General features: G+C 40.4%; 1 protein-coding gene across 6 annotated transcripts in view; it reads left to right on the top strand.

The window, feature by feature from the left end:
* mast2 (microtubule associated serine/threonine kinase 2) overlaps positions 1-27,668 on the top strand; it is a 235,129-nt gene that overhangs the window by 71,620 nt on the left and 135,841 nt on the right. Inside the window, exon 1 of one of the 6 annotated variants that reach the window (XM_042513331.2) lies at positions 24,284-26,801. The exons of the other annotated variants lie outside the window; for them this stretch is intronic. Within the exon in view, the coding sequence (XP_042369265.2) occupies positions 26,763-26,801 (39 nt within the window). The 5' untranslated portion in view covers positions 24,284-26,762. Of the gene's footprint in view, positions 1-24,283; positions 26,802-27,668 lie in introns of those variants that run through there. 6 annotated transcript variants of the gene reach the window in all.

The raw sequence follows: 27,668 nt of genomic DNA, 5'->3' as shown, positions 1-27,668 counted from the left end.
GCTATTGCCTCTGTAATGGAGCAGGGCAGAGACGTTCTGTGCTGAGGTGATGTATAGTTTTAGGTCTGATACGACCCACCAGTCTCCTCTGGTCTAAGACCTAATGTTCAACATCAATCACACTAACTGGGTTACAGCACGCCCAGCGTTCTCTGGCTTCCCATCTCTTCTGTTTCCTCCTGCTACCTTCCTCTTTGTCTCTTTCTTTTGTCTTGGGAACCTTTGCCTTCCTCTGTTCAGCCGGATACCTCCCAAGTTAGGTCAGCCTGTCTTACTGTCATAGGACTGTAACAAGTCACTTAGAGCTGTAACTGCAGTCCTGGTGTCCATTTCCAGCCACAGATCTGAGGTCAGTCAGATTCAGCAGATATGTGATCTCTATCGACCACATCAGTTTAGGAGAAGATCCCATTACTGCCTCTTTCTCAGTGTGCTCCTTCGTCTCACCCTCTTTTTCCCTGTCTGTGTATCTGCAGTTTTTCTCTCTGTGCATTATGTTCCCAGCCATCCATCACCCTGCACATGTATGGATCCATACTGGAGGTATTAGTTATTAGAGGAAATGCTTGCCTGAGTGTGAGTAGGTCCATATGATGGTGTGGGTTTTATGCTTATAAAAATAACCATGAAGTTTAATCAGTGACGATATCTGAACAATATACAACAGAATGTTTTACAGGTCTGCATTCATCGGTCCGGTAGCCAGAAGAAAATGTTGGCATTGTACATTTTTGCAAACGACAGGCACATTATATTTGTGTATTTCATATGTTTCCAAAGTCTGGAATTAACACCCACCAAGCACCAAATGTGGGTAGATTTTCTTTTTTGCAAGTAAATCTCAGAAGGCTATCCACCACTAAGGCAGATATAACAGTCGTGCAATAAAAAAAAACTATGCTGAGAGTCTCTAGCATGTTTTGGTGTCTTTTACAATCACGCTGCTCGGCTGCTCTCTGCAGCCAGTGTCAGAGACTGACACAAACACACAGACAAAGACACACTGCAGATGCCTTTGTGTTTTACAAGCATCTAAAGGGTACCGCGACACTGACAGTCTCAAGCGTTCTGGTTTTGGAGCACTGTTTACTTTACGTCAGCTACACCACTAACCCAATACTTGCTGTCGGCCTGCTGCTAGTTCCCATGATGCTAATGTGTAGCTGAAGGTTACAAGTCGTGCCCATACTTAAAATAGTAATGAAATAATAGCAAGGAGACTCCATATAAACACCAACAAACAACAAAACCAGTTGTTTATTAGCAAGTCATCACTGTGTTACCAGCAGCTTTTTAGGCACCAAATGGCGGTGTTTGTTAGCAACCCATTTCAGTAGGAACTGTGAAGCAAAAAGCAGTTGACTTAGCTAAAGCATGATGTTTTCCTTAGTATTACCAAGTAGCTTTTGTGCCTGAACCCACACATTAACTACAGCTTCGGTAAAACCTAAAGTTTCCATGTATTCACTTCGTAATTTCTATGTATACCTAAACCATCTGTAGTTTGCAGAATCGTATAATGCGAACTTTTATTCTGGTGAATTGGTGGCACTTTTTAAAACTTTTGTTGTCTCGTACCACAGTTAACTGAATATCTTGAAGTTTTGTACAGTGGTTAAGACAAAGCAAGCTGCTGGAGGCATTGCCTTCAGTCCCTGAAGCTAAGGATGGACTTTTTTACTATTGCCTTACTTTTTATAAACCAAACAACTAATAGGTTTGATCATTTAAAGAAAATAAAATAAACAATGATCGTTATGGCTTAAAAGGCTAGGTTGAAAGGCATGCAAAGTTCATTGTGTTAATCAGGATGTAGTAACATTTGAATCAGAATCTGATGATGTGGTTTGTTTGGTTATTGTCAATCAAATTAGATCAAAACACAGATCTTTCTGATAAAGGAGACTGGTTAAATTATTATAAATTATTAAAGATTTGAGGGCTTTGTGTAAAACAAAAGCTCAAATTGAAAGGTCACCAGAACGTATGTGATCAGCACTGCAGCTGACATTATAATTAGATGTACTGGATTCAGAAAGACTATACTGATCTACCTCAAATATTATTTTTTAGTTAGCAGCATCAAAAATTTCAGTGATTCCACACTGACTCAGTCAGATATGGTCACGGCAATCCCTCGAGTGTAATGTTGCCGTATTTATCATTTGCCAGCATTTGTTATTCTAGCATCCTCACAGCAGGACTCTTGTTGTTTTCTGCCGTGCTGCATACATGTCTTGCTGTGAGCTAATGTCACCAGATAAATAGTAAATTTGTACCATTAGGATGTGATATGAAATTATGTTCTCTTCCTAACAGACAGGAGAATGAGCCCATTCAGTTGTATGCAGTGTGATATGCATGTTTGAAACTGGTGAAGAAAAAAACTCTTATGAGAACAGTATTTGTTAACAGCCAATATCTTGGTTTGAGGAAACAGTATTGAGAGAGAAAAGATTAGATTGTGCATCCGTAAAGACTACTGAGCCCACACAGCAGCATGGATTCCATTAGAACTGGTATGCACCATGTTTATTGACAAGTCTACCAGTTCCTCCTACCTTACCGGTCAAGTGATATTTGTAATAAAAAGACTTTTATACCTGTTTTGGCCCTAAAAACCATGTAATTAGATCATTATCTTGACAGTGAACACAGATATAGATTGCAAGTTAATGTGAGGTAGAGATGGGGGTCGTTGAGTCCAGCTCTTTATGCATTGATACTCCTTTGTACATGTGTTTCACATCTAACTGCGCCATAGAAACGACTCTCTCCCAGTTTGTTTTTCATATCTAGCTGTGAGCTAATGCTCTCTGCTTTAATCCACTCACACAGCAGACACCAGACAGTGTCCTGAATCCACAAGTAGTCATTTAAATGCCACTTGGAGAACACTTAAAAGGTAAAGTATTCCTCTCTTTGAGCTGGGAGTCTTAAAAAGTGACAGATGTCTGATAGAAAGGAAGAAGTGAGGACGAAGGGACATTGTCTTTCTTATACAATAATAAAAACTTGTAGTGTTCTCTCTCAGCCTCTGTAACTTGTAGAACAGGATGGGTACTGAGGAGTCCCAATAGCGCCTCACATATTAATATGTAATCTGGAATAATAATGAGTGGGGGTCCACAAAAAACCAATGCATTGCGTCTCTCTAGAAAGGTTTGACTCAATGCAGAAAAGCCAATTATGTGAAATTTGAAGCCCACTTTATGATCAATGACCAATCCAAAGGCCGGCCCGCCTTAGTTATTGGTGTTAGGTCTAACAGGCTTGACAGAAAGAAACACCAGTGGCAACAGCAATGCTGTTTGGCCTGTGGGCTGTGTTGTGTGTTAGACAGTTTCTAGCTGTATTTGTTGCTTTAATTACAAACGCTACTTTCACAGCACAACATGGCATCCCGGTAGTTACTGTAAGAGAGAGTTTTGCAGCTGTGTTCTGGTTAAATCTGGCACTTGTGAACTGTTATAGATATGCTAAGCTAGCTTGCCGTATGATTTTGCCAGACATTTTAAAATTAAGTAATACTAATCTAAAAAGCAAGATATTTGTGTTTGGGCCGTGGGCCCTCTAGTGGAAAAGGCTGATTAGATTAGGTATGCAATATTTCATACCTTCCCAAAATTTCACCACAGTACGCAGTATTTCTCTTATTAAACAGAGAAATACAAGTGTACACCTTTTGAATTCAACTTTCTCTCTGTCACCGAAGACTAACAAGGCTTCATTGACTCATTAACTCATCATAAAACACACTTCATTAAAACTCAAAAGAAGAGAAAATAAAACTCATCCAAACCATCTTGGTTAGTCTTGTGAGTAATCTAAATTAGTAAGTCCACTGTTTCAACAATTTGGTCAAAATAAATCCTTAATTTACTGAGCTAAGCTGCTGTTTCTCTCTCTCTCTCTCTCTCTCTCTCTCTCTCTCTCTCTCTCTCTGTGTGTGTGTGTGTGTGTGTGTGTGTGTGTGTGTGTGCGTGTGTGTGTGTGTGACAGAGAGAGAGAGAGAGAGTATTGGTGCTATCTTCTTTATCATTTTGCCCTAAGACAGTGCAGTATTATATGGTCACTGTACAGACAACGTTTGTGTCTGTGGTCTCCCAAGGGTATTTCACTCAGCATCGATCACCCCTTTTCCTAATCAATAGTGACCTATATACGGATCAGTTCCCAGCATCCAAGGACATCCAGGCCGAGTCTCTTATGGCCTGAGTAACTACAGTGTGTCAGCAGTGGAAAACATACCAGCACTGACTGCTGTCAGCTCAATAAACAAGCAATATAAGTCAGATAAGAAAAAAATTGTTGATTGAAAATAGATGTTTTGCCTCCAGTCTTACTGGGCTGTTGAATCACCAGATTTATAAAACTTTTCACTTAATTCTACTTTAATTATTTCTTAGCTAACTTCTGCACTCAATCATTTAGCGTGATTTAACTTCACTTCTCCTTAACTTAATTCAGTGCTAAATTTACCTTAACTTAATTTTAATTCCATTAGCTCCTGGCCACTCTAAGTCATTTTATAAACCTCAGTTCACCTCAGTTCTCTCTTATTTCTTGCAGCTTCACCCACCCCTGAACTCACAACTAAGCTTAGCTCAGTAACTAAGCCTACCTCAAGTACTACTTTCAACTTAACGTCAAAGTTAAGTATGAAGTTTATGTAACAACAGACTTAGCCTTACATGAGTTACATGAGTTTACTTCACATCCAACCTCTAACCACTGTTCACTTTCTAACTTAATTTTGTCTTTGTGTTTATGTAATTTTTAACTATTACTGTTGTATATATACACACACACACACACACATATATACATACATACATATATATACATACATACATACATACATACATACATACATATACATACATATATATATGTATGTGTATATATATATATATATATATACACATGTGCGGGTACTTATTTCTACTTGCTCAGTTCCCTATGCTGACATCAGAGCGACTATAACAAACCATAGTTTCTCCCCAGGGATCAAATAAGTATTTCTGATTCTGATACAGATACAGATTTTCATCTTATCTTCTTCTTAACTTAATACTTAACTTTGCCTTATTAAGTTCACTCACACTGCTCACCGCCACCTCGATGCCCTGTAACTGTAACTACTAACGACTATTTTACTTGCTAACTAACAAGACAAACTTCTCAAATATTCAATTTTGTCTGAAGAAAAAAATGCAGATATATAATGAGGTCTGAAATAAATTGATATTACATTCTGATTTGAGAATTTTTAGAAGTAGACTGCAAGTCTGAGGAAGCATTTGGTGCCAGGTTTCTGTACATAACCAGTCCCTCCAAGCCGATGCAGTCTCAACAGTAAATGCAAATCCAACCATTCCCCGTGAATGCTGTGTGACCTCACACCTTGACATTTTAAAATGAATGAAATTTCATTTCATTGTAGAGTTGCATGCAGCGCATTGATTCGCTCAGCATCGCTCTCTATTTACCAGGAGACTATTGCTGTTAAACTGGAGCTCTGTACCTGGTACAGAGTCTCACACACACAATGACAGGGCTAACTGGTAGCATGACATGACTAAGGTTACCCAACAGTTATTAACATTGTTAAAGACTTAAAGTCTGTTGTAGCAGCTGAAGCATGAAAATACAAAAGCAGCAGGACAGGACATTTACAAGTAGCACAGATATAAATACCATTGTGGGTTGGGTTCCTGCAGTACGTAGTGGCAAAGTCTGTGTTCTGGAAGGTCTGTCTTCTGGTTCAGTGTGAGATGGAGAGGTGACACAGTCCCAACAGATCAGCTGAGCTCTGCATCAGATAAGTGTGAGGTGAAGTGAGGTTGAGTCTGTGTTTTGGGTTCAAACGTTGGGCAGGGACTAGATGTCAACATCTACACGTGTAAACGGGTACACAGATAACAAATCATAACCGTTCAGAAAAATCAATAACTGTTTACACGTCATTTTTTCCTCTCCTCCTCCTCGTTCATTTCTCACCAATAGTATTTTTAGGGGTGATGATGTTGCCTGAAAGCTTAAGATAATAACATTAACTAACTATACACTTAAATGTTCCCACTAATGCAGTTATCCGCATACATAATAGATGCACAGGTGGCAATGTTACATTGATATTAAAAAAAAAACCGCAGCCACAGCCAGTGTCGCGTCACTTCAAGTTGACTCAGGGCCGCATGGACAACAAGCAACAAGCGATGAACAAGCGGAGCTTAAAAAAATATATTGTACAAAAGTGAGCAATAGTTAAAACGATTAAAAAAGAAGGTTAAACCTTTTCCAGCTTTCACTTGTACGTTTTCTTGTCTGTCAAAATTGATGATTTTATTTTCAACTCATTTTACTTTCTGTCATAAGTAGGTTTAAGCCTTAAATGGTGATATGGATTGCCTACTTTTTAAGTTCTGTTCGCTGAATAAACGTTTTTGTGCGATAACTAACTACTGGAATGGCTTTGATTTAATGAGATTAGGAGGTATTTGAATGGAGACAGAACCATCTAGTGGTTATATAGCGCAACTGCGATAGAAAAAGATCATAAATCGTGTAACCGGGTACACGTCGGTTAGAAGTCCCGTTTACACGTGTAGAAAAAATTGTAAACGTTGACACCCCTAGCAGGGACTCAGAACAGTTAACTCTAAAAGGGGCAGAGAAGAGGCAGATCTCAGACTGACTGCAGATCATAGCAGCAGGGCAGAAATCAAAGCTCAGATTCAGTCTGATAGCTGGAGTTTTCTGTCTCTGCCATTTTCTGTCCAGTTATGTCCTGCATGTGCACAGCAATACCACTAAATCAGTTGAATTACAATTAACTCATCTTATCTATCCCAGTTTATTTGTAAACTTGCTGCTCATCCCGTGGTTTAAATCCTTTGCTAATTGAGATTGTTTTCTCTGTGTGAAACACTGCTTGTGCTATAGTTCTTAATGAGCTCTGTGTAAAAAGTCGGTTCAATAATGTTGGTCAGTCATTCAGGTCATGGTATTGCATGGTGCTATATTGTAGGAAACTGGACTTGTTTAAATTTCTTGAGGTCATTTTGCCTTTCATGCAAGCGGCTTCTTCAGTTCTAACAGACTAGTTTGAAGTTGCAGGCTTTAAACACTGTGTGGGCTTGAATCCTTACAGAGTCGCTGAGGTCACATGTGAGCTCTGAGTTTCAGAGTTGCTAGCGTCTATAAGGGTTTATCTCGAGTACATTAGGTTTAAATTAGGTTTATACTACTAGAATTTACTTTATGCTTTCGCCATGGTGCGATAGTTATTACAGAAAACCTTATATCCATGTCAACAATAAATTGCCAAGGTTTAGTCACGGTAGAACATAAAACAATTAAAAAATGTTCCTTTGCCTGCTGTTGTAGACCTTTCAAGGGTCTTTGTTACATTGTTGATGCTGTTTGTTGGCTTCCATTTGCTCCTCACGGTCATCTGTTTTCCTCTCCCACTTCTCTCCTAATAGCATTTCTCATCCTTTGCCAACAGCTTTTTATTGGATCCATGAGCCAAAATGTATAAAAGGAGGGTGGTAATACAAACCACAAGCCCCCAAACAAATCAGTGTTTTGGCAAACACCATCAATTCTCCCATTAGAGTTTGATAAAAAAAAAGACATTTCTCAAAGAATTTTAATGAAACTGAATTCTCATCAAAAAGCTTTGACAACAAAGAGAAATAATGATAAAATGCTTAAGCAGCAGTGGTGAAGCTTTGGGCAGACAGTCCTGCTACACTGATCTTTCATACAGACAGCATTCTCAACACCTTTCCCATGATCACATTGGAAGAACAAGCCACAGAGGAGTGAGAGATCAGGAGATGAAATGGAAGGGAAGATTTGTTCAGCTCACATCTACAGTGCGGGCAGGATTGTTATTGAATGTTAAGTAGTGAGTCCACGCCGTGTGTTCCTTAAATCCACTGAGAGAAATGGATTGATTCGTACACATCAATACAAAACTCTTTCCTTTAAGCTGTTATTGGAAGCTGATGAGCTCTCATTTGCCACACCACAGACAAATCAAGTCTCTGAAAATCACCTTTGATGAAGAATCTAACAACAGACTCTGTAGCAACGTGACCGCATTGATTTTTAGTAATAGGCTTTCTCCATGTGGAGAACAATGAGAGCAACATTTAATCAGGTATTTTAATAATTCCACAGAGAATACTAAACTCTGATTTACAGCTGGAATGGTTGTTGGAATTAAAGTCAGATTTGGTCTAAGTTTGATTAAGATTTTGCCAAAACAATTTTTGAATTTCAGAGTAATTTCCAAAGAGGGTGAGGATTCTTTTTATCAATCACAGTGTGTATTATTCCTAACATTGTCACAACTTAACTATCCGCTATTAATCAATCGCTTGACACTACGAGATATTGACTTAATGTGTTAAGTTATGACTTTTAATATCAGAATGCCGGCTCTGGTGCAACAGATCAATTGTGTCCTCAACTTAATTTCAAGATTCATGTTGTATGCATAAATATGTGCAGTGGTGAACTTGTTTTTTTTTTGCATGTATTTGCATTTTGGATTTTAAGGGAGCATTAACTTATTTTCTGTCTGAAAACACAGTATCTGGCATGTAGCACCCAATAATGTAATGATTGCTTGAAAATGTGATAAAATTTGCATCAGTGATGGCCCCATGTGCAGAGGCTGTGTTTTCACCGCAGCGGCCACGGTTTCAGTGCCAACCTCCGCCCTTTGCTGCATGTCGCCCCCTCTCATTCTTCCCCTTTCACGCTTCAGCTGTTCTGTTGATTAAAGGCATTAAAGCCACCCAAAAAAATCTTTAAAAAAACCCGAAAACACTTTCAAAACTGATAATGTAATCATTTTGACAAATAACGTAATAATGTAAAAAAAAAAGTATCCTTTTCTCTTCATGAATGTAAAGTGTGCAAATATACAGCATTTATAATACTGTTAGTGTAATGTTTGCTTGATTCACCAATTTCATGTTTTCGAAATGTAAACCCGAGGCCAGTGATACTCAACTTATGGCCCGCGGGCTAATTTTGCTGGTCGTCAAATATCAGTCAGGACATTTAATTATTATTACATTACTGGTCAGGTAATTACATCACCGGGTGTATTACAATTTTGATCAAATTAGGTGCAGATTTTTATTACATTTTCAGTAGATTTCTACACTATTCAGTACTACATGGCATTTTATAGACTTGTTTTGGTGAACATGCTACCAATCTTTTTTACATGTCCAGCAGACACAGAGCAACACTATCAGGGTAGGGGTTAGGATTTTGCTTGCAGTAACATGATGAATGTAATAGGCTTTTCCATACATGGGTTGACTTGGCTTAACTCAATTTAAATCTGCATGTTAATACATTGCTTCATGGATTTGCGTCTCTATACAGTAGGGCTACCAGCGTGAAGGTTTGTCTTTAACTGGTAATGCGCTGCTGCTTGTGAACCACTGGAATATTTTTCTGTCCGTGCCGCTGGTGGTATTATGGTCAACAACTTCTTTGTATCATTGCCGAAGCTTTTTAGTTTTCTTACGCCATTGCATAAACATATGACTGATGCCCATCTCCTGCCTGCATGGTCTTCTCGCTCCAAGCAGCAAGCAGGGCTGGTGTTTAATCTTTTCGCTTCACTTTTTTAAGTGCAGTTGAAACAGATAGTAAATAGTATCTGCAGTGTCTGCCAACAGTTGAGGCTATTTAAACATGTGGCTGAACAGTCACTGAAAGTTGCTGGACAATGTTGAAGAAACCCATCTGACATCATGACAACTTAAGGGGTCAAACGTTCTTTGGCCTAACTCAGGAGATGGTACATCTTGGGCACGTCTTGGCAAAGCTAGATGTGTTGAAAGTGGTAATGAAAATGCAAATCAACATAGCATGGTTTGACTTGGCACAGCCAAACATGCCAATGGTGCTAAAAATAGGCTATAGACTGCTTTCACATTGCCAGTAGAGCAGAGCTGTGTACACGGAGCTACAGCAGACAGGAATTCCTTTCTGTATGTGTATGTAGTTTGTTGGTGTATCAGTTTGATGTCACGGACAGGCCGGAGAACAGGTACACAATAGAAAGCAGCGTGCATAGAAGTCTGTGAAAACCCTACAGTGTTTACTTCTCTTTACATATCTTTTATTTATTGAGTATCTCTTTCAAACTCAGTGCAGACTGATTTGGATCGATGTTTTAGCGCTGCTGGTGGAGACGGACAATAAATATTGACAGCGCACCATTGCATCTAAAATTAGTGCATTCACCTGAGTGTTTCCATCAATGCCAATAGGATCCGGAGGCGATAAATACCCATAACTACTGCAGTCGTTTGACGTGGGTGTGAATGCCAATTTTACACTTTCCCATTGCATTAAAAAACAGATGTTAGCAGGTGTTAGCTGTTTTTTTATGCAGTGGAAACAAGGCTTAAGTCAGATATTAACATTTCTTTTTGCTCTAGTTTGGTCTCCATCAACTCCTGAGGAAATACCTGGCTCTGAGTATTACACTGTCTTAACGAGCTAGTTTCAAACGGTGCCTTTCTGGTGTAATATTAGCGCAGATTTAAAAGGATTATAGAATGATCATCAGACTTCTGGTTTGTCGTGGTTAAAAAGACGGCACCCTGACTCGAGTGAAGCATTGCACTGCTGCTTCCTGCACCCGACTCACATTAACACACAGACATTCAAACCCTGTAGTTTGGTTTGGGATGAGGTAATCCAGTTCTGACCGTATCGCCCATCTCTGATGACGGAGAGGAAATTGAATTGTCTTTCCATTTCACACACAATCCCCCTCCCGCTCCGTCTCTTTCTATCGTTGCTGTTTCTCGTCTTCCTCCTCCACATCTCTCTTTTGTGCCTGTGAGCCGCAGAAAATCATCCTTTGATAAAACCCTCGTGTTGTGTTTGCACTGGGTGCTCTCTGTTTACATATTGTTAGCTGCTGTTATCTCCTGTGCACAAAGTCTGACTGCGTGATATGAAAAATATGGGTCGTCACCTCCTTAAATATTAGACTACACCGATCGCTGTGAATACAACACAGTTTTCACGGTTTGTTTATGGCGTTAATGTGATAAAAACATCAGCCTGAATCTCGATACCTCGACATGCAAAGAAGAAGAGTGAAACACACTGATGTAGTGAGAAATTATATCCACAGTGCCATTTGATTTGATTTCATTCAGGCATTGGTGTCCTCAGTCTCATCCCATCACATGTTATATGTTGAAGCCAAGGTCATGCTCAAGCTTTAGTCCCCAACCCCCCCCCGGTCTGAACAACTCACTTTGAGATGATAATGATGAGAGTGAAAATCGATTTTTCGCAGGTTTTATGGCCTGACTCAGTTATTGTCATAAAAGCAGTGAAACATCTTTCCAACACTTACTGGACACAGATGCAAGTTGCCTTTAATGGGCTTAGCTTTCAACCTGCCAGACATCTTTGCCTTGACAAGGCTTGCATGTTCTCAGTAATGTGAGTAATTCTGAAAATGAATCTCTCGCTGGTTTAGCTCAGTGTCCAAACCAAACCATCCTCATAAAAACTGTTTCTTGTACGTGTTTACAATTGTTTTGTCGCATCTGCCTCATGGTCTTAGAACAAACTCCAGGTCTCTCCTGTGTGCCTGCCTATAGCGAAAACAAAGCTCACTGTTTGTACTGAGGAAGGAACAACGACAGAACAACAGCAGTCTGTCTGTCTGTAGGAACTCAACCTCACTTTCAAGCAGCCTGCATTGTTTGTTGTTGCCACTGAAAAGTCTCCAGTGTGGCTCGACTGAACAGACAATGAGAATACACACACACACACACACACACACACAGCACAGAAGTGCATTGACCAGAGCCAGCAATAATGTGAACTGAGTTTGAACTCATACACGCACACACATTTTACACTTTACACATCAGCAGTGTGAACTTTTCCACCCGCTAGTTAAACAGTAAATCCAACTTACATTTATGAGATAGAGATCAGCTCAAAGCAGTGTGCAGAGATTTGACTTGGCCGGCAGCTGATAGAACAGCCTTCAGCATTTCTTTTAAATAAGCTTAGCATGTTTGTGTGTGTGTGTGTGTGTGTGTGTGTGTGAGAGAGAGAGAGAGAGACAGAGAGAGAGAGAGAGAGAGTTTGGGCCTCTGTATTGTCAAGAGTTTGCTTTCCAAATTGGCCTTTTCCCTCCTAACAGTAGAAATAGTGAAGTTGAGCTCCAAGACTGGTGGGAAGGACCAGACACCAGACTTCCACTGCTCTATGTGATAAGACACCACTTGACTCCTGCAGGGCAGCTGTAGAGCAGTGAAAAGACTCTGGGTGGTTAGAGACAGAACAGATACTCTTTCTACACTCTCATTCAGTGTGTTTGCATGCATGCAAAGAACAGGGTTTCAGTAAGAGTCTTGAAAACTGATTTCCTCAAAGAGAATTTTTCCTGGAGAAAGCACATTTAGTTAGACAGGGTGTCTAATCTGCTTTTACATGTGTGCATGTACGTGACAGTATTACCTGAGAGTATTGCTGGGATGGTGGTGTAGCTGTATGCAAGGAAAGTTGATGGAAACACTGCAGTATTGAGTGTCAGATGAAGTACTGTAGGCTGAAACCCATAACCCTAATCCCAATTTTAAAGAATAGGAGAATGGAACCTCAATTCGACCATAAGATGAGCAGCAGAAGATATGCAGTGTTAATGAAATGCACTGGACACACTCAGCGCTCACCAACATAGTCCGGTTGCTACTAGAAAATATATGCATTGTACGTTTTGGAAACCATTAATACGTTACATTTGCATGTTTCATACATGATTTAAGATGTATATGAGCTGACTTTGCCATCAGGAGATGGAGGGGATGGTGGATGATGTGACACCTTGGTGAGATGCCTACCAAGCTGCAGACCACTGCTCGAGAAGAACAAGCATTGAAACCAGTGGTGTTTTAGTGAGTCATTGGTGTTTTCAGCAGCTTTAGGCTCCAAATTTGGGTGTTTTAAAGTGACCCATAGGCTTGGACAGTGGCATGAAAAGCGTTTGTTTTTGTTTTTTTAAGATTTTCATCTTTATTGGATAGGAGAGAGCAACAGCATGAAAGGGGGAGAGAGGGGAGATGACATGCAGTAAAGGAGTTGAACCCACGGCTGCTGCGGCAAGGACATTGCCTTAATACATGGGGCACCTGCTCTATCCACTGAGCCACCGGACGCCCTGAAAACTGGTTCTTTTTTACTGAGACATTGCTGTTTTTCCTGCCGACCTTGTGCCCCCAAAATGTGGTATTTTAGGCCAAAATATGATGTTGTAGTTTTTGTGCCTTAACCTAAGCATACATTAACTATATTGCTGTTGATTCGTAAAGTTTCTACGATGTGGGTGGCTTGCAGAAATGAACAATGCCGAGTGGGTTTACGAATGATACGAATCAAAGTTTAACTACTAGATCCAGAGTGCTACATTTATTTGAGTCTGTCAGCTAATTTAGTTTCTCCAGAGAAGATTAACCACTGGTTGGTATTGTGAACCACAAAAACATACTCTTGTTTCTATGGTGTTGTTTAAGAGTTGTGCTGCTGTCTTTAACATGTGAGCTTTGGTTCGGTACAAACACCAGCTTGCAGAGAGCATGGTAACTTTTTGCCAAATTAGTTTGTCCTTTATGAAAGTTACTTATAGTTTTAATGTCAGTTCTTACATCTCATATGATGAACTACGAATGATGTTTGCCATTTTAATCAGTAAAAATGGAGGTGACAAGCCTGCTACCTTGAAGTTTTGTATAATGCAATTAAAAAGGGGTAAGATTGTTGAATAATACAATATGAGAGTCCTCGACTTCACAGCTTAGTGTTTTATAAACATGAAGCCACTTCCACAATGAAACTTTAACTCCTGCTAACCTTTATTTGAACTTTTTGCAAAGTCTTATGGGTAGCTTTTAATGCTGAGATCAGGGCTGTGTGTGATCTGAATAATGTTTTAGTCTAAGGACACTGAAATCATAAAAGTAAGGGTGAAGGGAAAAACAGGGCACAGCACTAGTCTCTGTCTTCACAGTTTGTCCTCTGTTGTCTCTCTACCCTAGTTTTTTCTCCATCTCCTCTTTTGCCTCTTTTTCCCTCCCTCTCCTTCGTTCCCTTGTTCTCTTTCATCTGCCCTACCTCCCCATCACTGTGTAAAGCTTGTTCTGGCTTACTCAGCGTTTTCTTATCAACCCCCCTCCGATGGGGAAAAAGCTTTATGCAACGCTGTGTCCTTTTCATTCCCTCCCTCACCCCTCTGCTCTTCCTCTCATTTTCCACATCCCCCTCTCTTTTTCTCTTAAGCTTTGATCTGGTCTGAGCTTCATCACAGAATGTGATGGCTCGATCTCCACGCTATTAAAAAAAGGGGAGCACAGCCCTCTTTACATGGCCTTTTGCAGCAGAGTGAGGGGCCTAGATCTGTGATAAAATGTCTTTCAGGAGGAAAAGATGAGAAAATTGAACCCATCTTGACACTTTTCACATTTATAACTTGGAAAAATTGGACTGAAGTGTGTTTTTCTTGCACTGGGCACCATCCTGTTGGCATTACTCAGAAAGATAATCAGAATTTGTATCAGATTTTTGGCTGTCTTATGAAAGAAAAACAAAACTGAACAAAACAAAGTCGGGCAGTCCATAACAGTGTCCGAAACTGACAGCCAAGACATTAACCTAAATTCAGAGGTGTAATCATCTCAACCAGGAGGTTATTTCAGAGTTAGGGAACTGTGAGAGCAAATGATTAATCTGAATGCACAATTTCTTCTGTTTAAAGCAGGGATACTCAGCTAGCTTTACTTTTGGGAGGGGGGGGGCACTTTTGCAAAATGACAGGAGGCCAGGGGCCAGTTACAGCAGTTCCATGCATGTTTCTAGGATTTTAGGACATTTCAAGGATTTTAGGATGTTTGTCAGATTTCAGGACATTTCTCAGACCAATAAAAGATTATAGTGAAGACGACTTAAAAAAAAGACCAAACCACTAACCAGTAAACCAGTAAAAGTAAAAACGCACCTGAGTTAAAACCAAAAATGTACTTGATCTCCATGGATTTAGGTGAGATTTCAACACGTGAATGAGGTGAAACCTTTTGGTATAAAGTGTTCCGGTATAAATTCATTTCTTCTGACTCTTGGCTTCTTACACAGGCATTATAAAATCCTCCTCTTGTTCCTCTGTACATATCCAGCCTCATTAAGCGGAGCAGAGCAGCCGTTACTGCCTGCCTGGATGAGAAAGAAGTGTCTTGCTGAGAGAAAGCAGTGGGACTGGGAAGTGATTTCCAGGGCTTGTGATGTAAGGTCAAAGCCCTTTCTATTGTGAGACAAAGAGATGTGCACGCATTGTTTTAACTTTCTCTTGAAGATTTCAGAGCACCTGGTGGCTGAGTGGATAGAGGGGCACCCCATGTGCAGAGGCTGTGTCCTTGCCACAGTGTCCACAGGTTCGAGTCCGCCTCGGCCCTTTGCTGCATGCCCCCCCACTCCACCCCTTTCACGCTCACACTGTCCTGTCGATCAAAGGCTATAAAAGCCCAAAAAAATAATCTTAAAAAAAAAAATTTTGACCTCAATTTGGACTTGACTAACGTGGTGCTCCCATCCGAGCTTTGTCAGTCTGTAACAAACACCGTTGTGTTTAATTTATTCAGGCTGAGCTCTCCTGCTGTCCTGTCTGAGGAGGCTGACACACACACACACACACACACACACACACACACTCTCTCTGGAACACACCGTCAGCACAATGCGCAGACAGAGCAGCACACAAACTGTCAGCATAATGCAGAAACACACACACTCAGCTGTCATCTCAATACACAGGCCTCATGTTTGTATTTTCAGACCCAAGTGTTGCTCAGTTCAGTTCGCTGTCTTTCTCTCAAGCTTTCTGTAATTGCTTTTGTCTTGTCTTTCTCACAAACTCTCCTCTACTCGTCCGTCTTTGCAGCCAACAGACGTTACATTGGCTTGTGTTATGTTTATATAATTGTTGCTCTCTATTCCTAGCACTGCCATTGTCACTCCAAACCTTATTTGCCCTCATTGTTTGCTCAGGTTCAGTGTATCTGAACACGCATGCTCCGAGCAGAGATATCAGCCAGGCTGCTGTCCAGACAGACGGCCAGCTGGCTGCAGGACAGTCAGACTAACAGTAGAGCTCATCAAGCTGATGAATGAAGTCACACAGACAGGAGCTCTTTATCTCTGCTCCTTTATTACACAACGCAGATGACGTCCTCGTCTGGCACAACAGCCCGTGTGTGTGTGTGTGTGTGTGTGTGTGTGTGTGTGTGTGTGTGTGTGTGTGTGTGTGTGTGTGTGTGTGTGTGTGCGTGTGCGTGCGTGCGTGTGCAAATAACTTCCTATTCCTGTTTTTTCATTTGCATGTATGTCTTGGCTGTGACTTTATCACATACGTTGTTAGTGGATGTGAGTGAGTGTGCACATTTGTGGTTCGGGTTTACATCAGTTGTTTTTGATAAAGCAAATAAACTGTAAATAAAAGGAGAGTTCCATAAAATATATACAGCTCTCTGTGTATGGAGAGCTTGGCGGCAAAATGAAGGGCCACATTAGAGAAGAAATGACCTGCTTTACCAGCTTTAACGCTCTGACTGCAGCTGCACAATGTAACACATACTTTTGATGAATTATTCAAGGATTTTATAAGTCTTATCAGACTTAAGGTTTTCAATGTATGACAATATGATGAAAGTTTATTTCCATCGTTAGTTAATGCTGATTTTTTCTACATTGATTGGTTAGTTTAATGTATGAAATGTCACAAAATAGTGAACGTTTCCTGTTACAATTCAAAATGCAGCAAATTCCTACTTTAGGAGTTTAGATGGAGAAAAAGTATGGTTGATTAGATTCTGATTATGTTCTGTCTTTTGGCTATTATAGGTGTTTTAAATTATTTTCTTACCTGAAAGAGAGATGGAGCAGGGGACCCCTCTATAGTATAAAATTACATTACATATTAAACCTAGCAGAAGATGGTTGTCAAGCAGAAGGTCATGTCATGGGTCATGTGGCTGCTGACTTGACTTGTATTTGCTTTCCAGTGAAGTGATGAAAGAAGCTCCATTGTTGTTGCAAAAGACAAAATATGTTGGATTAATGTTAATGTGTATTTTCAGACATATTTAAATTTGTGAGAAAAAAACCCGGCTCCCCCCGCAGTAACTCTTCCCATACCCCCTTTTTGAAGGCCCAGGGTCTAATCTAATCACCTTTTTCACCTTTTAAGTGCTTTGCAGACATAGGTACAGACAAAACTAGGATCACCATGCATTTCTATGAGATGCTACATGATATACTTGTTATAATGAAGTCATGTTTTCTTTGCAGAGTTTCAAACAAAAAGGCATGAATACAAGACTGTTTTTAATCTAGCTGCAAGTGAAGGATTAAAGCCTGTCCTGATAGCTGGAAGGCTTTTACTGTGAAGCAGCTGCATGGACGATTTAGTTATCCACCAAATGCTAACCTGTGGCTTCGTTAAAGTTACTGTAGATCAGGATATTGTTTTTGGTACATACTTTTCAGCCAGCCCTAACAATGGGGTTTTATAGTGTTGTTTGTTAGTGATAATTCAGCCTTTTAATCTTCATGATATTGCCTATGAGATTACTATCACACCATTGAACAAGTTCATTACAACTCATATTTTATTCATACTGTGCAGTAATAAAACTCACAGTACAAGCTTGTATACAGTATACAGTATGTCTGTGTGAAGGGGCTCTGAGGTCAGAGATAATATTTATTTTCAGCCTCTCAGCAGTCAGACGTTGTGTATTTCCATATCGTCATGTTAGACTGAACGTTGCTCTGGAATGTGAAACGATAACATGCCGATGTAAAAGTGTCCAGTGTAAACTCTCAAATTACTGTTTGTGTATTCAGATGCATGTGTACCTTTGTCACCTTTGACCCGTCACTTCGCAACTGTTTGACTTTACAAACCTTCAGTCAGTGCCATGTTAAATCACTCTGTATTATGTGATGTTTTTCTGAACGGCACCAGTTTGAGTGTATGTGCATCTCCACGTTTGACTTCTTTCATTGTATATGGCCTATAGACTATATAAAGAGTGAGTGTATTTACCGTAACGTCACCCACTGGTTTGTGGACTCCCGTTTTTGAAGCCTTGAGTTCGGCATATCAATTTTCCTGTCAAAGCTGTCTCAAAGCAACCCCGCCCTTAACTATGCATAATATTCAATTCTTAATAAAATGCTAACAGTTGTCATGAATGGGAAAATTATCCAGAGACCAAAACCATTTTCTGTTCATGGCTGTAAAAATGTTGTTGTTTTCTGCTATACAGTTGGACATTTTAACATGCGGGTCTTTGAGTATTGACTCTTTGACGGCAACCTCAGGTGGTCATTAGAGGAACTGCAGTTTTGGGCACTTTCAGTTTGGCTTTGTTTTTCAGCCCAGGAGGTTGCTGCTTGGTATGGCCATATGGAATTACTATTTGCACATTTCATTAAAACTAAATGAATAAATTTGTGGTAATTATGAAAACTCCATAAAAATTTAATGTAGTTGAAAATATTGTTAAAGTACTCCCTACAGCACAGACTGTTTTGTAGTTTAGCAATTTATTGTTTTATCAAAATTACTTTGTTTGGGAACATGACTTCCAGATCTTTTATCCCTTCGGCAGTCAGACTTTTAAATTCTGTAAGTGTTATACATGTATATATGGTGTGGTTTATATTGTACTTTTATATTGTGCATTATATTAACTACTGGCACTTTATTCTTATCCCGGTTCCCTGGCTCCTGATGCACTTTCCGGGTTATATATTGTGAGTGCTGTTAGATTTTGGTAGCTGGGCTTTAATGAGTTTTAGTTTTAGTGCCTTGCAGCTTCAGTTTGATGTGTCATATTGGTACCATTATGGAAGGGCTTTTTAATCCCCAGACTGTGGTACTTGTTTAAGCAGTTCACAGGATTTTGACATGTTACAGACAAAAAAATCTATAGAAGATATTCTGTCCAATGTTACGAGCCATTTTCAGTTGTCCACTCGTTCTGCAGCGTCTTATAAAGATATGCAGAAGGTCAGGTAACTGGGTCTCTGGTTTTGACAGGGCTCAACAAGCCTGACGCTGTCAGCTATAAACAGAACACTATCAGGGCACTGAGTGTTTCTCTGGTCAAACAGGAAGGGTGGAAGGTCAAAGAAACACTTTTCTCTTTTTATACGACTCAGAAAAAGATTTATAGAAATAAGAGAAAGAAACTGCTGCTCTTGGCAATTCCTCGGCATTGACAGGGACAGCAGAGGCCACAGCTTCAATTAACCTCCAATACAGCAGAGACATAAAACAGAACAGGAACAGGCTTTTGCTTTAATTAGTTGTGTATGGAGCAGAGAAGAAACAGCCTTGCTTGCTTCTCTCTTCTTCATCCTCACTCTTTCTTCCTGTTTTCTTGACTCTGGTTTCTGCACTTCTTGTGTTTCACAGTATCTCTTTCTGTGGCTTGAAACACAAGTAACAGAATCCAGTGTTTCCTTTTGTTCAAGGCAGACACATTTATCAATAGTTGAGCTCATGGACTGTAGTTCTCAAGTGGTAAAAATGAAAATATGGACTTGAGTGGTTGAACTAAATACTTTTACTGCTACTCCTAAAAATAAGAATAAAAGATTTTTTTGACCTTTTAAAATATATATGCTCAGCATCAAGATGTTAGCATTGTCAGTAGGCGGGTTTCCATTAACCCTCAAATTGTGCAAATGGAAATTGCGAATATAAATTTTGCCTAATGGAAACATTTCAGTTAAAAAAAACTCCCATTTATCAAAAAGTTTTTACAATGGCACGGGTTGGTATTTCAGGTGATTCAAAAAAGCCATGTTTTGCAAAGCTGCAATGGAAGCACTTGTTCTATTCTTTTTTTAAAAAAAGATATTAAAAAAAGGACAGCACATGTGTGAAGGGGGGAGAGAGAGAGGGGGCGACATGCAGCGAAGGGCCAAGGCTAGAGTCGAACCTCCGGCCGCTGCGGTAAGGACACAGCCTCTGTACAGTGGGCGCCCGTGACTAACGTGACTTACCAGAAAATAAAATAAGAAAGGCGTACTCATCTACTGCAGGGCCGTATACACGGCTCTGGTCCACTGGCACTGGGAAAGCAGTCTATTGGCTATTTTTAAGCCAGTTTTCCTGTGTTTAAATAACCTGCATATACACTCTATTGTGAGTGGAAAAGGCTTTAAGTTCTAGTCTGTTCACGTGAATGTGGCACTGAATTGCCATTTTAATGTTTACCTTGACTTTCCTCTGATATAAGTCAGGACTCTCCATCTGTCTGACATTAACAGTCACTCATTAAAGTTACTCCTACACTCCTATACTGTAAGTTAGTGCAAGTCAGATGATAAATTTGGTTAATTTATTTTCATTTCCAAAAGTTTTCTCTTAGCGAAAGGTTTTTAAGGAGCATTTTTAAGGAATAGAATGAGTGATAAGGTTGCGGATAGACTATGATCTTGGGAATTGGTGTTATTCAGAGCGACCACCAATTGCCGATGCCTTGCTGATGTCAAGATGATATTTGGCTGGTTTTCCCAATTATGTAATAAATTATTATTGATATTTGTGGTAGTATTAAAAGAATATTAACTTTAATTTGCCCTGTCATTGCTTGACGTGGCATCCCCCAAATATAATTGGCACCAACATGCACGTACACGCGCGCTGGCATGCACACACACACGCACCAATCTACTGACTGGCATTTAAGCACTTTAACTACTGTCCTGTTAAATAGGCATAATATGGAATGTGCAGCATGAATGACTGTAGTGTTGGTTTGTAGTTTTTATTTAATTTTCAAACAGTAGTCTTGTGATGTTGTTATTCAGTCTGCATAGCATAGCAGACCAGGAGCAAGACTGCTTGATAAATCTAGGTCCTCTGTATAGAGCTCCATTGTTGCCCACAAACTTTTAAGAACACATCAATGAGCCACATTGTTGCTCTGGTGACATCTTATTAGCACAAACACACACTTAAGTTACTCAATCCCTCATACACTGTCCTGCAAAAAATAAGCAGCTATTTTAAGAAATAACCCACACTTTTTAAAAAACAAAAGTATATGTTTGTTCGGTGTTAAATAGTTACTTCTTCAAAAGGGACAAATTGGCTTTTAGCTGAGAGACAGAAAGAGAGAGACAGATTAACAAAATATCCGTCTTTTAAAGGGATCAGTTTAACCCTCTGGAACCTGTATTGACATCACTTTTCTTGTGGTGCGTTCAGATGCATTTCACAAGCATTTAAACCTTCAAACCTCGAGCAAATTGGTTTGATTTCTTTTGAAAACGTGGAAAAGTCAATAAGCAACTTGGTGAGAAATGTCCTGCAAATTGCAGGAAATTAGTAGATTTGGGGAAAAAAATTCAAATAAGCTAGGGGAAAATGTCCAGAAAAAACTTAATCTAGAGTTATAATTATGGTATGATTAAAATACTTTACAGGATAATTATCTTTTTTAAGCACCTTTTTCAGGCTATGCCCTTGTTGTTTTGTTGATTGTTTTTTTCTGCTTTTTTTCTTGTATTTTTACTGATTTTTGGTAATTTCTTCTTAAATTAGTCATTACCATCTTCCCTTGTTTTTGAAAGAAATCGAGCCAATTTGCTCAGGTTTCAAAGGGTTTTTGATCTCAGTACTTCAATTAAATGAATAGAAATTATTAAGGATGTTAGTAAACCATTAATCACATATAGCCATAACAAATATGAGAGGTATTTCAGAGCCAACAAACCAGCGATGTAGCTTGGCCTCTGTGTGTTTCTTAGAAGCAGCCAGTGGAGCGCCAGTCGGTCGACCCAGTCAGTCAGTAAGCTGGTGTCAGTCAGTCTCATTGTGGCTGTGTGAACATTCCTCTCTGTGGCCCCTTATGGCCTTTGCTCTCATTAACACAGAGGCTCTGACCAGGACCGGGACCCCCAGACGGAGTGGGGAGGGGCCTCACACTGTTTCACCAACATTACTCAGGGTCTGGTTTCTCCTCACAAAGAGAGAGCGGATTCTGAACATACTGATCCGTTCTCAGAAACACAACATGTTGTGTCCATGCTGTACTGTCATGGCTGATGCACACAGGAGACAGGCACAGCTCCTTCTCTCCTCTAACTGTTAGAGAAGTGCTGGTATTTTTCTTAGTTATCCAACCCATCCATCCCTCCTCATTAACAATCTCTCATCTCTTTGTGAGTCATCTGTACATGGCTCTTTGCGGAGCGTGGGAGGACACCAGCCACTCTGCCTTCTCTTCGCTTTCTGCCATGAAATCTCTGCCTCCATTTCCCTTTCTGTCTGTCTCTCTGTCCTCATTCTCCCTTTTTTCCCTCATTCTGTCTGTGCGTCTGTTTATTGCAGAGGCTGCGCTTAGATAAAAATAGTGTCCTGGTTTTTAGCTTAGGCTGTTTATGCATTATCTGTCATCCTGTCTTTACTCAGATGCAACGTTAATGACATTCAACTCCAAACAGCCCTCAAAAAACCTGGTTTTTCCTGGAATTAGTTTGCCACTAACAGTTACATTCTTTATTGGTAATCTGCTTTCACTTGATCATATCATACCAATAAAATTGTCCAGGAATAGTGAACATGGACATTACAATAACCAAGAAACCAAGGGGACCAAACTGCTTCTTTTGTCCATCTAACAGTCAATAGTCCAAAATATTCTCTTTACATTGGTATTGTGTAAATTATTTAAAGGGCGTGCTTATCTGCAGTCTTCTCCGTGGCGTAGTAGTCTTTTACAGATTTGGCAGCACTGATAGTGCCTAACCAGAAAACCTTGTAAAGGAATCGAAAAGTTTCCCTAGTGCAGGTCTAAACACAATCTTAACTAAGCATATGAGCATATAAAAGCAACACAAAAGCCTTCTAAACAAGATAATGTGCATGTAAGAACATTACTCTCACTAGCACTGTCTTTCGCCGTGTTTTTGAGTTCATATTAGAATGTTTCCAGAAGGGGGAGGGAGGGGCTGCGCGTTCAACGCTGCTTCGTCTGTAGGAGGTTGTTAGTGCTAAATTTGGTTGATGCATTACAGTCTGACAGTATTTATCCTGATTTAAAATCACAGTAATCATTCCATTTTACTGTGATTATCATGATAACCAGCAACGGTTACAACCTTAGTCGGTGTATTATCTTTAGTACATGGCGGTTGGCATGCTCCTCTTTGGAGAAGTAGACAGGAGTACCAGGGCACAGAAGCTAAGCAACATATTGCTTTGACCGCCATGATATTTTGGTTCCGCAAGTCGCACAATAAGACAAAGTAACTTATCAGAGGCAGACCAGTAGAAAAGAAACGTCTTGTGTTCTTTGAGGTAAAATAAGTTTGAAAGCTGTGGACAGGGCCAGCAGCAAAGTGTACGCTATATTTAGGTTTTTAGTGCTTTGCTACTAGACCGCTCATCCCAATAGATGGATCCCAGTGGATGAGCTGTCTAATAAAGTTGTTGTATCGCCCTCTTCAAAGCCACCAGAATCCTTTGACAGAAATAGAAATTTTACCTCTCAGCCTCAATTGTTGAGTCTTTTGTGGAATTGTGAAGGTTAGTCTCACATGTTTTCCTATGAAAATTGAATGCATCCACATTTGTGCATATCCCATGTATTATTAAAGGCTGGGATCACATGACCAACTATATTTCTTTTCCTTAACCTAACCATAGTGACTTTTATTGCCAAAAATCTAACCTCTGTAACTGTACTTCAATTAAATAACTTCGTTAAGGCTGAAACATCGTTCATGCGGTACATATTCGGATGAAATCATACAAACTGTTTTGCGTGCATTTTCGTATGATATACAAAGCCTTCTATGAGCATATTTCGTATTGTATGACTTTTAAAACTGAACTAATGTAACATCCACAGCAGTTCATGAGTTGGTATGTATCAACGTATTCATGCAGAAATCTCAATCAGGTCACACGGGAAAAAATGTATTAGTAGAAGGCTTAAATAGCATTTTAAGGCTAAAACACACATACTATGAACAAAATTAGGAGACTACTGGAAGTCTACAGAATTATATAATTTACTTAAAAAAATATATACTCCAAGGGGCCAAAACTATGTGGACACTGCTGTCCAAATACTTTGGTTAACTTTTTATCTGATTTTGTCTGATTACTGCAGCATACTTCGACAGTAGTGTTCTTCCAACTTTATGTCCTGGTTGTCCTGTTCCTGTTTCAACATGACAATGCCCTTTTGTACAAAACTGTACAGAAATGGTTTCCCTGTTTTGGTTTGGAAGAACTTGACTTGTCTGCATCTGAATCTTATCCAACACCTTTGTACACTAGCTGCGAGCTAGAATTGATCAGCCAAAGTCAGTGTTGGACGACACTGATGCTGTTGTGTCTGAATGGGAGCAAATCCCTGCAGCCAGGTTTGAGACTGAAAGCAGATGAGTGTAGGCTGTAAGAGCAGCACATTTATCACCCAGCTATCATATTTAATTGTAATGTTTGCATGTTTCCACATTTTAAAAGATAGAGCTGGTGGATATTGAACAAGAGGAGACCTGTCTGTATTTAAATTCATCATGTTGAATAAGTAATCATCCAGAGTCTCTGATCAGTGCGCTCATGATTAATTCATCCATACACAATAATAAAACATGAACCACAGATTGCTCTGTGTGTGTGAGTGTGTGTGTGGTGTGAACACACCCTCTTGTTTTGATTAGAGCTAGCGAGGCTGTGGCGGCGAACACAGTGCAGAGGAGCGAGGGAGGGAGAGGCGGAGCACCCGTCGTCCCTCCATTCATTGCGAGCAAAGTCTCTGTCTCCTGCTCACGCCTCCACAGTGAGAGAGAGAGAGCGGGAGAGAGAGAGGGGATAGAGAGAGAGAGAGAGAGAGAGAGAGTTTGATGAAAGAACGGGGGAGGAGTCACAGCATGTGAGCATACTGACACATCAGAGAGAGCAAAGAAAGCAACAACAGAAGAGACGGAGAGATTTAAAGAGCAGGAGAGGAAGGAAGGGATCTGCTCGGAGGCCACATCTGCACTTCTCTCACAGGGAGGACAACAATACCTCCACTCGTCCTTCCACCCTCGTTCCTCCTCTTGTGTTTTAACTCTCAGCTGTGCCGGATCTCCTCCTTCCTGCAGCCTTCTGGAACAACACCAAAGACTGAGAGATACAGGAGAGGATGCAGGAGAGGATGGCAGATATGAAGAGATGACTAGTGTGTGTGACAGGCTTGCATGTGGAGGCGACAGTTGTGTGTGTGGGAGTCCCTGAGCTCCTGCCTGCTTTAACCAGATGGAATCTGGCCCGGCCGGTTGGCATGGAGATGGATGCGAGGTGCCTCCTCGCTCAGTGGACCGCTGCTAGCAAACAAACAACCTCTTGTTTTCTGTCTGCTCTCTTCGTCGCCAGGCGAGACCAGCAGCTCTAAGCGTCTGCAGTGTGTTTTAGTGTTTTTTTGGATTCCCTCTTCTCTATTCTTTTCTTGTCCCATACAGAAAAAAGTGATTGAGAACTCTGTGGACTCACTCATAAATCCATACACTCCTGACTGATGCCCTTGTTAAAAGAAACTCTTAAAAGCCGGCTCCCTGTTTGTGCTTTAGCAGCAATTTCGGGACCTCGTTTGGGACAGATCGGCTAAGCCAGAGGGCTGCAAGCTGGTGCCTTCCCCATTTACGTTTGGCCTCCCCTCAGTCCTCTTCTCCCTCCCTCCGTCCATCCCCGAGGCCCCATTGTCATCATTAATTTCTAGTGCGAGTCGCCCATGAATAATGGAGGCAGCAGAGTCTCCTCTGGACTAGTGCCTTAAGGGTGGGAGGCAGAATAAAAAGGAGAAGACAACAGAACAGGAGGTTATAAAATAGAGGAAGAGCGGAACGCCGGAGTGTGAGCTCTCTACCTCTGTATGAGAGCGAGGCGGAGGGGTGTGTCCAGCGCTGAATGGATGAATGGAGAAACAGCCGACGGAGGCTGAGCTCAGGAACAACACGTGCTCTGACGACGAAAGAGAGGAGAGGACGATCCTCGTCCGTTTACATCCAGACCGCGCCTTCCTCTACAACCAGCTGGAATAAACAAAAGAGATAAAGGAAAAAGAAACAGAGCAGTGATGCTCTGATCCAGAACCAAAACGCAGAAAGCTGCAACACTTTGCGCTGCTTTTAATTTTCCTCCTTACAGTGTCTTGTCTTTTTGAACATTTGTTGGAACAATTCAGAGATGGCCACATGGAAATCCCTGAAGCCTTGAGCTCTACATTTTTGTTCCACTTTAATTAGAAACTCACTCATCTTGACACAAATTCTCTTGTGAAGTGTGCACCGGATTGCTCTTCAAAGGACCGAACCAGGTCTGCTCATCTCAAGACTCATTTGAAGAGGCGTCAAAGAAAAATCAAGGCCTGTAAAGCTTTTACAGATCTGGAAAATGAACAGAAGGGACTGTTTAGAAAAGAGGACAGTTGCTTAGATAGAGGATAACTTCCTTGGCAACTCTGTTTTTGAATGACATGACCTTTTGTTAACAGTTGATGGACAAAGAAAGGAGGAGGTTGTAATGTAACTTCCTCCATGTGGATGGACTTTGTAGAAAGTGCCTGAACTTTGTAGCTTTGTAAAAAGAAAACCAAAAAGAAGATACCCGAGCTCACAGAATCATGGATGACTCAAGTATTTTGAGGCGCAGGGGACTTCAGGTAAGAGGCAGCTCATTGCTTAAGAGTGGAGCTTAGGATTCCTCTGTAGTTCACTTGGGTCAAGGATCACCCTTTGAGAATTTGAATTGATGTAATTGATTGTGTGAAGGGTTAAAGGAAAGAATGTGGGTATGAAAAGATGCATTTTATTCATAAAGATAGATGGATAGAATTCTGTACACATTTTGAGATTTACATCGTAACATTTCCAGCTGGTATTATTGAAGAAAGTATACATGCGATCGTAACACAGAGAGAAACACACAAACACACACAGCATTTCACCAGACCTAACCACTTTCTCTCTGGTGGTAATCTGTCAGTGAAGCCACAGCACAGTGAGAAACAACAAGCCATCATGTATGAGAACACAGAAAGACACAACATCATCTTTACAAATTTAGAAAGACATTTAAAAAAAATCTCTATTTAATTATAAGTCTCTATTTATCAATCCACACAATCCCAGGCAGCCTCCTCATATTCCTCTTTATAGACAATACTCACAATTAAGGAGGGTAGCGCAGGATGGCCATATCACAGCACCCATGGAACAGTTTAGGGGTTGAGTGCCAAACTGGCAAATCTTAAGCTGCAAGACCACATTTGATACTTGGTCCATACAAGAACTTGAACCACCAACCCGCCGGTTCCCAAGTCTAGTCCCTACTGATACCCCTTTTTTATCATGGAACCGGTTCCATTCTAGTTTCCGCACCTCATTTTGAACTGTTCAGAGCATTTTAACCAAAAATAAGTTGGTACAGACCCCAAAAAGCTGGTTCTCATCTTAAACTACAAATAACAGGTTTGGAGTAAAAAAAACCCCAAACATCTGTAATTACAGAAAAAAAGTTGGCAGGTAAT

Source organism: Plectropomus leopardus, chromosome 5 (genome assembly GCF_026936395.1).
Source record: "Plectropomus leopardus strain MGB_pleo_1.0 chromosome 5, ASM2693639v1, whole genome shotgun sequence".
Taxonomy (NCBI): Eukaryota; Metazoa; Chordata; class Actinopteri; order Perciformes; family Serranidae; genus Plectropomus; species Plectropomus leopardus.
This window is presented reverse-complemented; position numbering and strand designations above follow the sequence as displayed.